The sequence below is a fragment of the Anguilla anguilla genome, chromosome 2 (assembly GCF_013347855.1).
Source record: "Anguilla anguilla isolate fAngAng1 chromosome 2, fAngAng1.pri, whole genome shotgun sequence".
Lineage (NCBI taxonomy): Eukaryota > Metazoa > Chordata > Actinopteri > Anguilliformes > Anguillidae > Anguilla > Anguilla anguilla.
In genome coordinates this window covers 75,573,354-75,586,076 of record NC_049202.1, presented here as the reverse complement: position 1 = coordinate 75,586,076, position 12,723 = coordinate 75,573,354, and the positions used below count along the sequence as shown (strand labels likewise).

The 12,723-nt window shown below is 49.1% G+C and overlaps 2 protein-coding genes across 2 annotated transcripts; one reads left to right on the top strand and one right to left on the bottom strand.

Annotated features, from left to right (window-relative positions):
• Positions 1-409: 409 nt before the first annotated feature.
• On the bottom strand, positions 410-2,070 carry ndufaf8 (NADH:ubiquinone oxidoreductase complex assembly factor 8). Its single transcript, XM_035405420.1, has 3 exons — positions 1,896-2,070; positions 1,697-1,807; positions 410-931 (listed from the first exon to the last, which is right to left on the bottom strand). Exons 1-3 carry the CDS (start codon positions 1,974-1,976, stop codon positions 911-913), a joined length of 213 nt encoding a protein of 70 aa, XP_035261311.1. The 5' UTR covers positions 1,977-2,070; the 3' UTR covers positions 410-910.
• A 66-nt stretch (positions 2,071-2,136) lies between these two features.
• On the top strand, positions 2,137-11,948 carry tepsin (TEPSIN adaptor related protein complex 4 accessory protein). The gene is made up of 13 exons (XM_035405413.1): positions 2,137-2,340; positions 2,970-3,042; positions 3,445-3,536; positions 4,542-4,635; positions 5,848-5,915; positions 6,280-6,361; positions 7,779-7,850; positions 8,386-8,574; positions 9,065-9,224; positions 10,094-10,207; positions 10,300-10,378; positions 10,652-10,786; positions 11,008-11,948. The coding sequence occupies exons 1-13, from the start codon at positions 2,302-2,304 to the stop codon at positions 11,929-11,931; spliced, it is 2,121 nt and encodes a 706-aa protein (XP_035261304.1). The 5' UTR covers positions 2,137-2,301; the 3' UTR covers positions 11,932-11,948.
• The last annotated feature ends 775 nt before the right edge of the window (positions 11,949-12,723 follow it).

The following is a 12,723-nucleotide window of genomic DNA, read 5'->3' as shown; positions in this document are numbered from 1 at the left end:
TAAGAACTGTTCTATGGCATCCTAAAGAAACCTAAAGAAGTCCCTGTCACTGCCCAATCTGTACCAGCTGCCTGATTTGTACCGTGCATACGTACGCTGCCAGAAGTGTACACGCATAAGTAAACATTACATTTTAGGTCAAGATGTCGTGGTGAGAAAGATAGTTACCTAACCAGCTAGTGAGAAAGATAAAGAGATCGCTAGCTTGCTAGCTAGGCAGAGAGAGAGAGATTTCTAGCTAGCTGTAGCCAGTGTATAAAACTGAACATGTTCGGGTGTCAATGTGACAGATTTCTCTATATCTAGCTAGCTAGTGAGATGTATCGAGATTGCCAGAGACCCCTGGAGGATAACACCAGAAATACAAGTTTAAATGCCAGCAGGTCACATGATCAAGACAAACTGATGCCCCTAATTATAAAGCAATTTATTTAGGTTCTGTTCACAAATCTCCTCTAAGCAACGCTTATTTCACACACCCACATGGCTTTTCTAAGTCTAATATAGTCGTATGAATAAAACCTAAAGGCAGTTCATCCACACACTGCACCTTTTTTAACAAATCTTCAGGCTATGCAGGATTTGTTGCATATGTTTATCCCCAATCGAACATGTCCCAAACATGCAAAAGTCCTCAGAATGCTGAAGTCTGCCAGGTCTTGCAATGCCACCAGCCTCCAAGCGCAGAACGTGCGCACACAGATTCAGAACCATATGCTGGCTGCCTGTTCGTCTGGATCTCAAACCCAAAGCAATGCACAGGGATTCAGAAACATACGCTGGCTGCCTGTTCGTCTGGATCTCAAACCCAAAGCAACGCACAGAGATTTGAAGATTCCATGTCGCCTCTGTTCTTAAATTGGAAGAGACAGGTGTCCGTGCCCAACACTCTTCGGTCCACAGTAGAGATCTACTTCCCACCTTTCTTTGCCTGATAGAGAGAGAAAAACCCATCAGCACGCCCATGACTGACCCTCACTGTCTCCTGTTTTCGGCAGTATCTTACCAGGGCTTCTAGCACAACTTGAAACACTAATATATAAGAAAATGCTTTGTTCATTGAAAATGCTAAACTTGTTCATTGTACTTTTTTCAATCTAACTACCGTCACATTGAATGTGGACATAGGCGTAGATTTCGGGGGGGGGGGGGGGGGGGGGGGGGGGGCGCAGGGGATACGTCCCCCTCAATATTTAGAACACGTGCATTTGTCCCCCCAATAAAAACATGAAAGCATTTCCACCATAAATTGATGCAGAACAGGCACAAATTGGTGCATAAAAATTCACCAGAATGCAGTAAATTAAGTGTTTCCTGGGAGAGGACCCCCAGCTTAATGTGTGTCCCCCAATATTCAAACGAATCCTACGCCACTGCATTTGGAACATAATTTTTCAACATATTTTACAAAACTTAAGTAAATCAGGCAGGGCACTTAATACAAGAATACATTCATACAGTCATAATCTGTTTCATAATCAGACAAGAAAATGATATGAAACCTCAGCTGCCATTCAGCTAATTATCCAGATAAAATTCATGGTACAGTTCGTTAACTAATTGTTGAAAGGGATACCATCACACGTGATACCATTTTCTACAACGGATACCACTACCAAATGCGCTGTAAAGACCAGCTGTGTGTCTGACCCTCCGGGGAAACACTGCGTATTTGGCAGCACTCCAGGACACTGACCGCGGTCACAAAACACCTCTTCAGGGCGTTGAACTCCGCGGCGCAGAGGTCTCTTCGCAGCTCCTGTTTGCTCTTGGTCGTGGCAGAGACGCATTTCCCGTACGCCGCCGCCTGCACCAAAAATCAGGACACGTAACTTTCACTGTGGAACTACGGCCGGGTTAATTCTGAACAATGATGGCTTACAACAAACACACACCTCTGTGCTGCACTGCGCGAACAGCTCCGGGAAGCGCAGCATTCTCTCGCGACTGCGAGTCCAAACGTTCGTCCCCGACATTTAAAAAAAATTGATAAACAGACAGATGCAGACGGTTAGATTTCGCCTTCTTCCCACTTAATGGGCAGCGCCATATTGTTGACCCTTGGCAATACTGGGCCCGCCTTCAAATATTATACAACGCCCTTGGTTGGTTGAAAACTACGTCGCTCTAAGAACCGGAAATGACTATCCTTCGTCTGATTCGCAGGTGTAACTAGTTCCGTAAAGTGAACCAATGGGCACATAGACGGGTCTGGGCATTACTGTCTGGTTAGACAGCTGTCAAATCTGTTCCCGCCCCTTCATAGTGCGTCATACCAGCTGGTCCCGAGAATGCGGTGTCATGGCGACCCTCATGGAGCGCCTGGCTTTCCTTCAGAAAGTAAGATTCAGAATGATCTAATGTCATGGCTGCCGTTCGACCCAGTGTATTACACGTATTGTTTTCACGTTAACATTTATATGTGGGCACACAGCATATTCCGGTGCATGTTTTAGCTGCTAATGCAAAGCAAACTGGTCCACCTCTCGGTCTGTCCTCTGTCCGGACGGCATGTGTTTTTATCCCCACACCCTGGTATCTAATAAAATGTACACATTCTGTCGTAACTAGTCAGTGTGAACGGGACTTCCCCCTATGAAAGCACAAGCTAGTTAAAGTCTGATTTTATGCACTTTGGGGTGTACATTTCGTTGTTTTTGTTTCTTGTATGTTAGTTAGCGTAGGTAAACACGATGAACTGATTTAGCTATTAGCATGAATAAAGTTAGCTTCGCCACGTTTATTTATTTGCCTTTGGTCATCGATCACAATCTTGTTTATTGTGGAGTGGTGGGTAAATTGCTAGGTAACTGCCATCGCTCACTGCCTCCACGTAACGAGCCGCATAGCCTACTCTGCGAGCTAGCAGCCCTGTCAGACAATGCAATGTGGGTGCAGATGATGCCCCTCCGGATGGAAGAGCGTGCTCGATCAGATGTCCCCGCGCCTAAAGCATGTCTTACTCCCAGGTACCCATTCTAATGAAAGCCACAGCAGATGACGAAACACCTTGCCCTGGTTACCTGTTTGAAGAAATCGGCAGTATCCTTTTGCTGTTCCTTCGTTTAATTATGTATTTATTTGGATGATTAGCTGGCTCTTTTACTTTTTCTCTTGAACACTGACTGGTCGTATGTAAAATTTTGTATCATAGTATATAAGTGCCATATTGAAGTATAAGACTGAATTTTCTGATTTACGGGGTGACGGGTAAACTTGTGCGTGGATTTACTTGGCAGTGCAACAGAACGGTTAGGGAGCTAACCGTTGTTTACAGACGTGCCTGCCCGCATTGGCTCAATGTAGGCGGGAACAAACTCTAGTGAGTCTCATAATGCTGGAAGACTGCGTGGGGACAAACCTGAACTATTTTTCAGTCTCCCAAGTACTGTCCATTTTAGGAAGTTACCCTGTTATGTGTCCTTTACACCCCTGCAACACCAGAAATTTCCCATGACTCAGTGGGGTGGTGCCAGTGCTTGCTGGAGTATCTGCTGGACCGTCTGCAGGGAGATTCATGCCATGTCAAACTGAAGGTAGGGACGGGTGGTCTGTACTGTATGGAGGGGTGGGTCTGTACTTTACGGAGGGGTGGGTCTGTACTGTACGGAGGGGTGAGTCTGTACTGTAAGGGGGATGGGTCTGTACTGTACGGAGGGGTGAGTCTGTACTGTACGAAGGGGTGAGTCTGTACTGTACAGAGGGGTGGGTCTGTACTGTAAGGGGGCATGAGTCTGTACTGTACGAAGGGGTGAGTCTGTAATGTACAGAGGGTTGGGTCTGTACTGTACGGAGGGTTGGGTCTGTACTGTATGGAGGGGTGGGTCTGTACTGTACAGAGGGGTGGGTCTGTGCTGTACGAAGGGGTGAGTCTGTAATGTACAGAGGGGTGGGTCTGTACTGTACTAAGGGGTGAGTCTGTAATGTACAAGGGATGGGTCTGTACTGTATGGAGGGGTGGGTCTGTACTGTAAGGGGGGCTGGGTCTGTACTGTATGGAGGGGTGGGTCTGTACTGTACAGAGGGGTGGGTCTGTGCTGTACGAAGGGGTGAGTCTGTAATGTACAAGGGATGGGTCTGTACTGTACGAAGGGGTGAGTCTGTAATGTACAAGGGATGGGTCTGTACTGTATGGAGGGGTGGGTCTGTACTGTAAGGGGGACAGGGTCTGTACTGTACAGAGCGGTAGGTCTGTACTGTACAAGGGATGGGTCTGTACTGTATGGAGGGGTGAGTTTGTACTGTAAGGGGGGATGGGTCTGTACTGTATGGAGGGGTGTGTCTGTACTGTACCCATACAGAGAAGGGGGTGCATGATTGGGAGGACTGGACTGTCAAAATTAAGTTTGTAATTGACTGCTTTGTGTCACTTTCTCTCTGTCTCTCCCCCTCTCGATCTTTCTTTTACTTTTTTCTCTTCCCCTCCCTCCCTCCCTCCCTCCCTCCCTCCCTCCCTCCCTCCCTCCCATTTTTCTCTCTCTCTCTTTCTCTCTCTCTCCTTCCTCTCCCCTCCCCTCTCTCTCCCTCTCCCTTCCCCCCAGGTTCTGAAGATCCTGCTTCACCTGTGCGGTCACGGTTCGCACCACTTCCTGACTGAGCTGCGCCGGAATGCCACCTTCATCCAGGAAGTGACAGGTGAGACTGCGACTCACAGCTTTGCTCTAGACTGTGACTCATGGCTGTGCTGTAGACTGTGACTCATGGCTGTGCTGCTGTAGACTGTGACTCATGGCTGTGCTGTAGACTGTGACTCACAGCTGTGCTCTAGACTGTGACTCACAGCTGTGCTGTAGATTGTGACTCATGGCTGTGCTACTGTAGACTGTGACTCATGGCTGTGCTGCTGTGGACTGTGACTCATGGCTGTGCTGTAGACTGTGACTCATGGCTGTGCTGTAGACTGTGACTCACAGCTGTGCTGTAGACTGTGACTCATGGCTGTGCTGTAGACTGTGACTCATGTCTGTGCTGTTGTGGACTGTGACTCATGGCTGTGCTGCTGTAGACTGTGACTCATGGCTGTGCTGCTGTAGACTGCGACTCATGGCTGTGCTGCTGTAGACTGCGACTCACAGCTGTGCTGTAGACTGTGACTCATGGCTGTGCTGCTATGGACTGTGACTCTTGGCTGTGCTGTAGATTATGACTCATGGCTGTGCTGCTGTAGACTGTGACTCATGGCTGTGCTGCTGTAGACTGTGACTCATGGCTGTGCTGTAGACTGTGACTCATGGCTGTGCTGCTATGGACTGTGACTCTTGGCTGTGCTGTAGATTATGACTCATGGCTGTGCTGCTGTAGACTGTGACTCATGGCTGTGCTGTAGACTGTGACTCATGGCTGTGCTGTAGATTGTGACTCATGGCTGTGCTGTAGACTGTAACTCATGGCTGTGCTGCTATGGACTGTGACTCACGGCTGTGCTGCTGTAGACTGTGACTCATGGCTGTGCTGTAGACTGTGACTCATGGCTGTGCTGCTGTAGACTGTGACTCATGGCTGTGCTGTAGACTGTGACTCATGGCTGTGCTGTAGACTGTGACTCATGGCTGTGCTGTAGATTGTGACTCATGGCTGTGCTGATGTAGATTGTGACTCACGGCTGTGCTGCTGTAGACTGTGACTCATGGCTGTGCTGTAGACTGTGACTCATGGCTGTGCTGTAGACTGTGACTCATGGCTGTGCTGTAGATTGTGACTCATGGCTGTGCTGTAGACTGTGCCTCATGGCTGTGTTGCTGTAGACTGTGACTCATGGCTGTGCTGTAGATTGTGACTCATGGCTGTGCTGTAGATTGTGACTCATGGCTGTGCTGTAGATTGTGACTCATGGCTGTGCTCCCCCAGTGTACAGTGGCCCCCCTGACCCCATCCACGGTACCACCCTGTATCAGAAGGTCCGAGCTGCAGCACAGGTGAGTGTGAGCACTGATATTCAGTGAGTTACATACTGTGTTGTACCTGTGTTGTGTTATTCGTTTTATTTGCATTTACATGTTTTCCCATGAAGGCCTTGGAGGTTTCTCTGGATAAGAGCATTTGACGAGTCAGTCAATCTGATTAATTAATTTCCAATACTATGTAATATGTAAGTGATCAGTGTGTAACACTGACAATTGTTAAATGGAAATATCATTGTATGATTAATGTGATTTTCCCATTATAAGATAATAGGAAACATGCAGTGTAATTAATAGTTCATATTTAATACTTCTGTGAATTGCTCCTGCTAAGGGATTGTAATGTAGTTTAATAATAAATGTTCTGCCTCTCCTTCAGGACCTGGCCTGTCAGCTCTTTACTGATACAGTGTTACCCCAACCTGCCCTGTCCCCGGTCAGCACTGCTCCCCCTGCCCTGGGTAAGAGTGTGTGTGTGCGTGTGTGCGTGAGTGAGTGTGCACGTGCGTGCGTGTGTGAGTGTGCGCGTGCATGCATACGTGTGTGCGTGTGTGAGTGTGCGCTTGCATGCATACGTGTGTGCATGCGTGCGAGTGTGAATGCATGTGTGCGTGTGTCTGTGTGTCTGGCAGTGAGAGGGATCTATCCATGTGCCTGACTCAGTGACCCAGGGTTCTGTTCTTATTGTACCTTACTGGACCTTTGTAGCTGTCCAATGACCTTCGGTACGCACTTATTGTACGTCACTTTGGATAAAAGCCTCTGTCAAATAGATGTAATGTAATGTAAGGTAATGTACAGTTTAATGTCATGTAATTTAATGTAAGGTAGTGTAATTTAATGTGATGTAATGTAATGGAATGTATTGTAATGTTAGGTAGTGTAATGTAATTGAATGTAAGGTAATGTAATGTAAGGTAGTGTAATGTAATGTGATGTAATGTAAGGTAGTGTAATGTAATGTGATATAATGTAAGGTAGTGTAATGTAATTGAATGTAAGGTAATGTAATGTAAGGTAGTGTAATGTAATGTGATGTAATGTAAGGTAATGTAATGTAATGTAAGGTAATGTAATGTAATGTGATATAATGTAAGGTAATGTAAGGTAGTGTACAGTAGTGTAATGTAATGTGATATAATGTAAGGTAGTGTAATGTAATGTAAGGTAATGTCATGTGATATAGTGTAAGGTAATGTAAGGTAGTGTAATGTAATGTGATATAATGTAAGGTAGTGTAATGTAATGTGATATAATGTAAGGTAATGTAAGTTAGTGTAATGTAATGTGATATAATGTAAGGTAGTGTAAGGTAGTGTAATGTAATGTGATATAATGTAAGGTAGTGTAATGTAATGTGATATAATGTAAGGTAGTGTAAGGTAGTGTAATGTAATGTAAGGTAATGTAATGTAATGTGATATAATGTAAGGTAGTGTAATGTAATGTGATATAATGTAAGGTAATGTAATGTGATATAATGTAAGGTAGTGTAAGGTAATGTGATATAATGTAAGGTAATGTAAGGTAGTGTAATGTAATGTGATATAATGTAAGGTAATGTAAGGTAGTGTAAGGTAGTGTAATGTAATGTGATATAATGTAAGGTAGTGTAATGTAATGTGATATAATGTAAGGTAGTGTAATGTAATGTGATATAATGTAAGGTAGTGTAATGTAATGTGATATAATGTAAGGTAGTGTAAGGTAGTGTAATGTAATGTGATATAATGTAAGGTAATGTAAGGTAGTGTAATGTAATGTGATATAATGTAAGGTAGTGTAATGTAATGTGATATAATGTAAGGTAATATAAGGTAGTGTAAGGTAATGTAAGGTGATGTTCTGACTTAGTGCTCCTGTCTTGATGTCCTGCAGGAATGGGCTCGGAGTCTGTGATCAGATCTGGCATGCAGGGATTCGGTTATAGCCCCAGAAAACACACCTCCGGTACAGTGTGTGTCTGTGTGTGTGTGTGTGTGTGTGTGTGTTCGCGCATGCGCAAATGTGTGTGTGAGTGTGAGTGAGTGTAAGTGTGAGTGTGAGCGAGTGTGTGTATGTGTGTGTGTGTGTGTGTGTGCGTGTGTGTGAGTGTGTGTATGTGTTTGTGTGTGCATGTGTGTGTGAGTGTGAGTGAGTGTGAGTGAGTGTGTGTGTGTGCGTGTGCGTGTGTGTGAGTGTGTGTGTGTGTGTTTGTGTGTGCATGTGTGTGTGTGCGTGTGTGTGCGAGGGTGTGTGTGTGTGAGTGTGAGTGAGTGTGAGTGTGAGTGAGTGTGTGTGTGTGTGTGTGCGTGTGTGTGAGTGTGCGTGTGAGTGAGTGTGTGTGTGTGTGTATGTATGTGTGTGTGTGTGTGTGTGTGTGCGTGCAAGGGTGTGTGTGTGTGTGTGCATGTGTGTGTGAGTGTGTGTGTGTGATTGTCCTGTCAGTGGTGGGGGTGGGGGGGGGGCACATGGGCTATGTGTGATGTCACTTCCTGCCCTGCAGGTGGGGGCACTCTGCTGGACAGGATCCAGAAGGCTGCAGAGGTGGTGGCCAGCGCTGTGCTCCCTCCCACTGAACAGCAGGGCATCCGTCTCCACGACAACCACTATCGTGCGGTGATGGCACCCTCTGCTGCCGTGGAGGTGGCAGTGCCTGCATGCTCCTACAACCTGCCTTCTCATGGGCTCAAAGGTGATCACAAACACCTGCTGCTCACACACCTGCACTGTGGGGAGTCTGATCGAATTTGCCTTGTAATTTGGGTCATGAGTTATATGTGAGATATCACTGAGCTATGGGTGAGTTATATGTGAGAAATAACTGAGCTATGGGTGAGTTATATGTGAGAAATCACTGAGCTATTGGTGAGTTATATGTGAGAAATCACGGAGCTATTGGTGAGTTATATGTGAGAAATCACTGAGCTATGGGTGAGTTATATGTGAGAAATAACTGAGCTATGGGTGAGTTATATGTGAGAAATCACTGAGCTATTGGTGAGTTATATGTGAGAAATCACTGAGCTATTGGTGAGTTATATGTGAGAAATCACTGAGCTATTGGTGAGTTATATGTGAGAAATCACTGAGCTATTGGTGAATCATCGTGAGCTGTAGGCTGCGTACATGGGGGGTGGGCTGACTCTGACAGGCCCCCCTGGTGCCCCCTCCCCTCCCCACAGCCGAGCAGCGGAGTCCAGGCCAGGTGGGCGGCGGCTGGGAGGAGACTGACAGCGGGCACAGCTCCCATGATTCCTCTCAGGAGAACGGCAACGCCAGCCGGGCATCGGGGACGGACAGCCAGTCTGGAGCCAGCCGGGAGAGCGGTGACCTGTCGGAACGGTGAGCCTGAGCTGGGTGGTAGGAAGTCAGCCTGAGCTGTGGGATAGGAAATCAGCCTGGGCTGTGCGATAGGAAATAAGCCTGTACTGTGTGTGATAAGAAATCAGCCTGTGCTGTGTGTGATAAGAAATCAGCCTGTGCTGGGTGGTAGGAAATTAGCCTGTGCTGTGTGTGATAAGAAATCAGACTGTGCTGTGTGTGAGAGGAAATCAGCCTGTGCTGTGTGTGAGGGGAAATCAGACTGTGCTGTGTGCGATAGGAAATAAGCCTGGGCTGTGTGTGATAGGAAATCAACCTGTGCTGTGTGTGATAGGAAATCAGCCTGTGCTGTGTGATTGAAAATCAGCCTGAGCTGTGTGTGATTGAAAATCAGCCTGGGCTGTGTGATAGGAAATCAGCCTGTGCTGTGTGTGATTGGAAATCAGCCTGTGCTGTGTGATTGAAAATCAGCCTGGGCTGTGTGTGATTGGAAATCAGCCTGTGCTGTGTGATAGGAAAGCAGCCTGTGCTGTGTGATAGGAAATCACACTGTGCTGTGTGCGATAGGAAAGAAGCCTGGGCTGTGCGATAGGAAATCATCCTGAGCTGTGTGTGTGTGTGTGATGTACTGTGTGTGAGCCAGAGGTGTGTGTGTGTGTGTGTGATGTACTGTGTGTGGTGTACAGTGTGCCTCTCAGTGGCTGTGTACTGGGTCTGGGCATCTTGCAGTGTGTCTGTGTGTCTGGTCGCAGTTTTTTCTCAGTCATTAGTAGAGCGGCGGACTACTTGGCTACCTCTATGTGTAATGTCAAACCGCCTGTCTAGTTCACAGGTGTGGTATCTGATTGTCTCCCCTTCACTCACCTGTCCCCGCCCTTCTGTGTCTGTAGGGTGGAAGCCATGCACCTTGGAGACTGTTGCCAGGAGACCATGCTTATCAACAACCTGACTGACGGCCCCAAGGTCTTCCTGTCCAGGGAGGAAGTGCAGCGCTTCATCAAAGAGTCAGTGTGTGGCGCCTTCCTGCTGCAGCTCATGCGTGTGCCTGCTGTTTCTTAGCAACTGTTTTTTCCACAGTGCATCTGTTCTGTCCCAGGTGCTCCATACTCAACTGTGAGGTGGTGGTGGAACTGCTCTGTCGCAAGCTTCAGGACCCCACACACACTGCCCAAATGGTACAGTCCTGCATCCCACACCCACAGTCCTGCCACTTACACACACACACTGCCAAACTGGTACCGTCCTGCCACTTACACATACCCACACTGCCCAAATGGTACAGTCCTGCCACTTACACATACCCACACTGCCCAGATGGTACAGTCCTGCCTCCTACACACACACGCACTGTCCGAATGATACAGTCCTGCCTCCATTGCACCAGTACTACTGCAGAAGTTACACTTGGTCTAACTGCAGTTTTCACATGTTGTTGTTCTGTCCACCAGAGGGCGCTCTCTGCCATTGCCTGTCTGATGTCATCTGACCTGCTGTCTCTGGATCACATATTTGGGGTGACCCACAAGCACCTGGGACACCTGAGCAAAGGCCCCCCGGGGCCAGCGGCCAACAAGGCCACCAAGGTGAGCTCACCTGCCGAAGAGATCAGACGCTGCCTGTTTCCCTGACGACAGTAACACCTTCCTCTACCAGAGCCCTTTCCTGTGGTCTGAAAATGTGTTTTTGATATCTAGTCAATCAACTTACATTTTTTAAAAAGAATCAGAACCCAAGACAGTGAGGAAAGAGAGGGCATGTGTAGCTGCCCTATGACCTATGACCTTTGACCTCTGTGTTTTCCCAGCTCCTGAGGCAGTTTGAGGCTCTGATGGGAACCCAGGTGGGCGTGGCCCGAGCGGGCGTGGCAGGGGCTGGGCCCCTCCCTCTGGACTCTGCCTCCAAGCTCCCAGACGGGGGTGTGTCACTCGCTGCTGCCAGCAGGGGGGGCCCTGCACTGGGCTCAGCTCCGGGTGGGGCTCCCAATCCCAAACCCGCCCGCCAGGTCGACCCCCCGTCAGTGTCAGAGGCGGGGTGGGGGCCTGTTACCACAGAGAGCAGTACCGTGGAGACGCCAGTCCGTTACCATGGTGAAGAGGAGGGTGGGGGACAGGCGGAGTCTTCCTCAGACTGGCACACCCACACGGACACTCGGCCATCTTTGTTCAGCGGAATGCAGCTACTGAGGCCCAAACCTGTCTGTGCCAGCGCCACGCCCACGCTGACTGACAGGGCTGCCACGCCCACTCTGCCAGACAGGGCTGCCACGCCCACTCTGCCGGACAGGGCTGCCACGCCCACTCTGACTGACAGGGCTGCCCCGCCCACTCTGACTGACAGGGCTGCCACGCCCACTCTGACTGACAGGGCTGCCCCGCCCACTCTGACTGACAGGGCTGCCCCGCCCACTCTGCCGGACAGGGCTGCCACGCCCACTCTGACTGACGGGGCTGCCCCGCCCACTCTGCCGGACAGGGCTGCCACGCCCACTCTGACTGACAGGGCTGCCCCGCCCACTCTGACTGACAGGGCTGCCCCGCCCACTCTGCCAGACAGGGCTGCCACGCCCACTCTGCCGGACAGGGTTGCCCCGCCCACTCTGGTGGACAGGGCCGTGGCCATGGAAAGCGACTCAAACACAGACCTCCCCAGTGAGACACGCCCATCCCATGATCCGCCCCCCTCGGCCCCCCCAGAACAACGCTCTGCCTTCTCCTTCCTCAATGTCTGACCTGCCCCCAGCCCCCCCCCCACCCCCCCACCCCAAACCTGATGATGATGATGGTGGTGGGGATTCTGATGATGATGGTGGTGCTGTGGGTGGTGGTGATGATGATGATGATGGTGGTGGTGGTGGTGGTGTTAGCATTTTGTAAATGAGGTGCCTGGTGCTGGAGACCCAGAGTGGGTTTTGTCGTAACCCTAAACGTAGTCCAGCCCCAGGTCAGGTGATGCGATTGGCCAGTTAAAGCAGCTGATTGTACAGAAGCAGGCCTGCTTTCACAAGTGGACATATTCTATATCGCTGGACTGAAGGGGGGAGGGGGGGAGGGAGAGGGGGAGAGGGAGAGGGATGAGAGGTGGGGAGAGGGAGAGAGGGAGAGGGATGAGAGGTGGGGAGAGGGAGAGGGAGAAAGGGGGAGAGATGGAGAGAAAAATGGAGGAAGATAGAGGGAGGGATGGAGAGAGGGGAGAGATGAATGAACAGATGGGGCAGGAATGGAGAGAGAAATGTATACGGGGGAGAGGGATGGAGAAAGAGAGGGATGGATTACGTCTCTGCAGACCTCCAGCACAGCCCCTCTTTGGAACTGGTAATTCTGTCCACCAGATGGCAGTCTTTCACTCAGATCGTCCAGGCGTGTAGCAGTAAAAGACTCTGTCCCCTCAGTGGGTATTTTTATCCTTTTCTTCCCCCCTCAGGGTTGGGTTTAGTCAGCTGATTCACAGCTGAACTGTGATTGGTTGTTGGGGGGCAGACATTTGTTGGACTTCAATGCCTTAGTCACCCCAGGACCTTCCA

Bases quoted from the DNA above. Each gene is read 5' to 3' on its own strand.
- ndufaf8 (XM_035405420.1), bottom strand. From the start codon at position 1,976: ATGTCGGGGACGAACGTTTGGACTCGCAGTCGCGAGAGAATGCTGCGC. The intron at 1,808-1,895 runs GTGTGTGTTTGT...TTTTTGGTGCAG, and splicing joins TCGCGCAGTGCAGCACAGAG to GCGGCGGCGTACGGGAAATG. The intron at 932-1,696 runs GTCAGTGTCCTG...TCTCTCTATCAG, and splicing joins AGAGGTGTTTTGTGACCGCG to GCAAAGAAAGGTGGGAAGTA.
- tepsin (XM_035405413.1), top strand. From the start codon at position 2,302: ATGGCGACCCTCATGGAGCGCCTGGCTTTCCTTCAGAAA. The intron at 4,636-5,847 runs GTGAGACTGCGA...GTGCTCCCCCAG, and splicing joins CTTCATCCAGGAAGTGACAG to TGTACAGTGGCCCCCCTGAC. The intron at 5,916-6,279 runs GTGAGTGTGAGC...CCTCTCCTTCAG, and splicing joins AGGTCCGAGCTGCAGCACAG to GACCTGGCCTGTCAGCTCTT.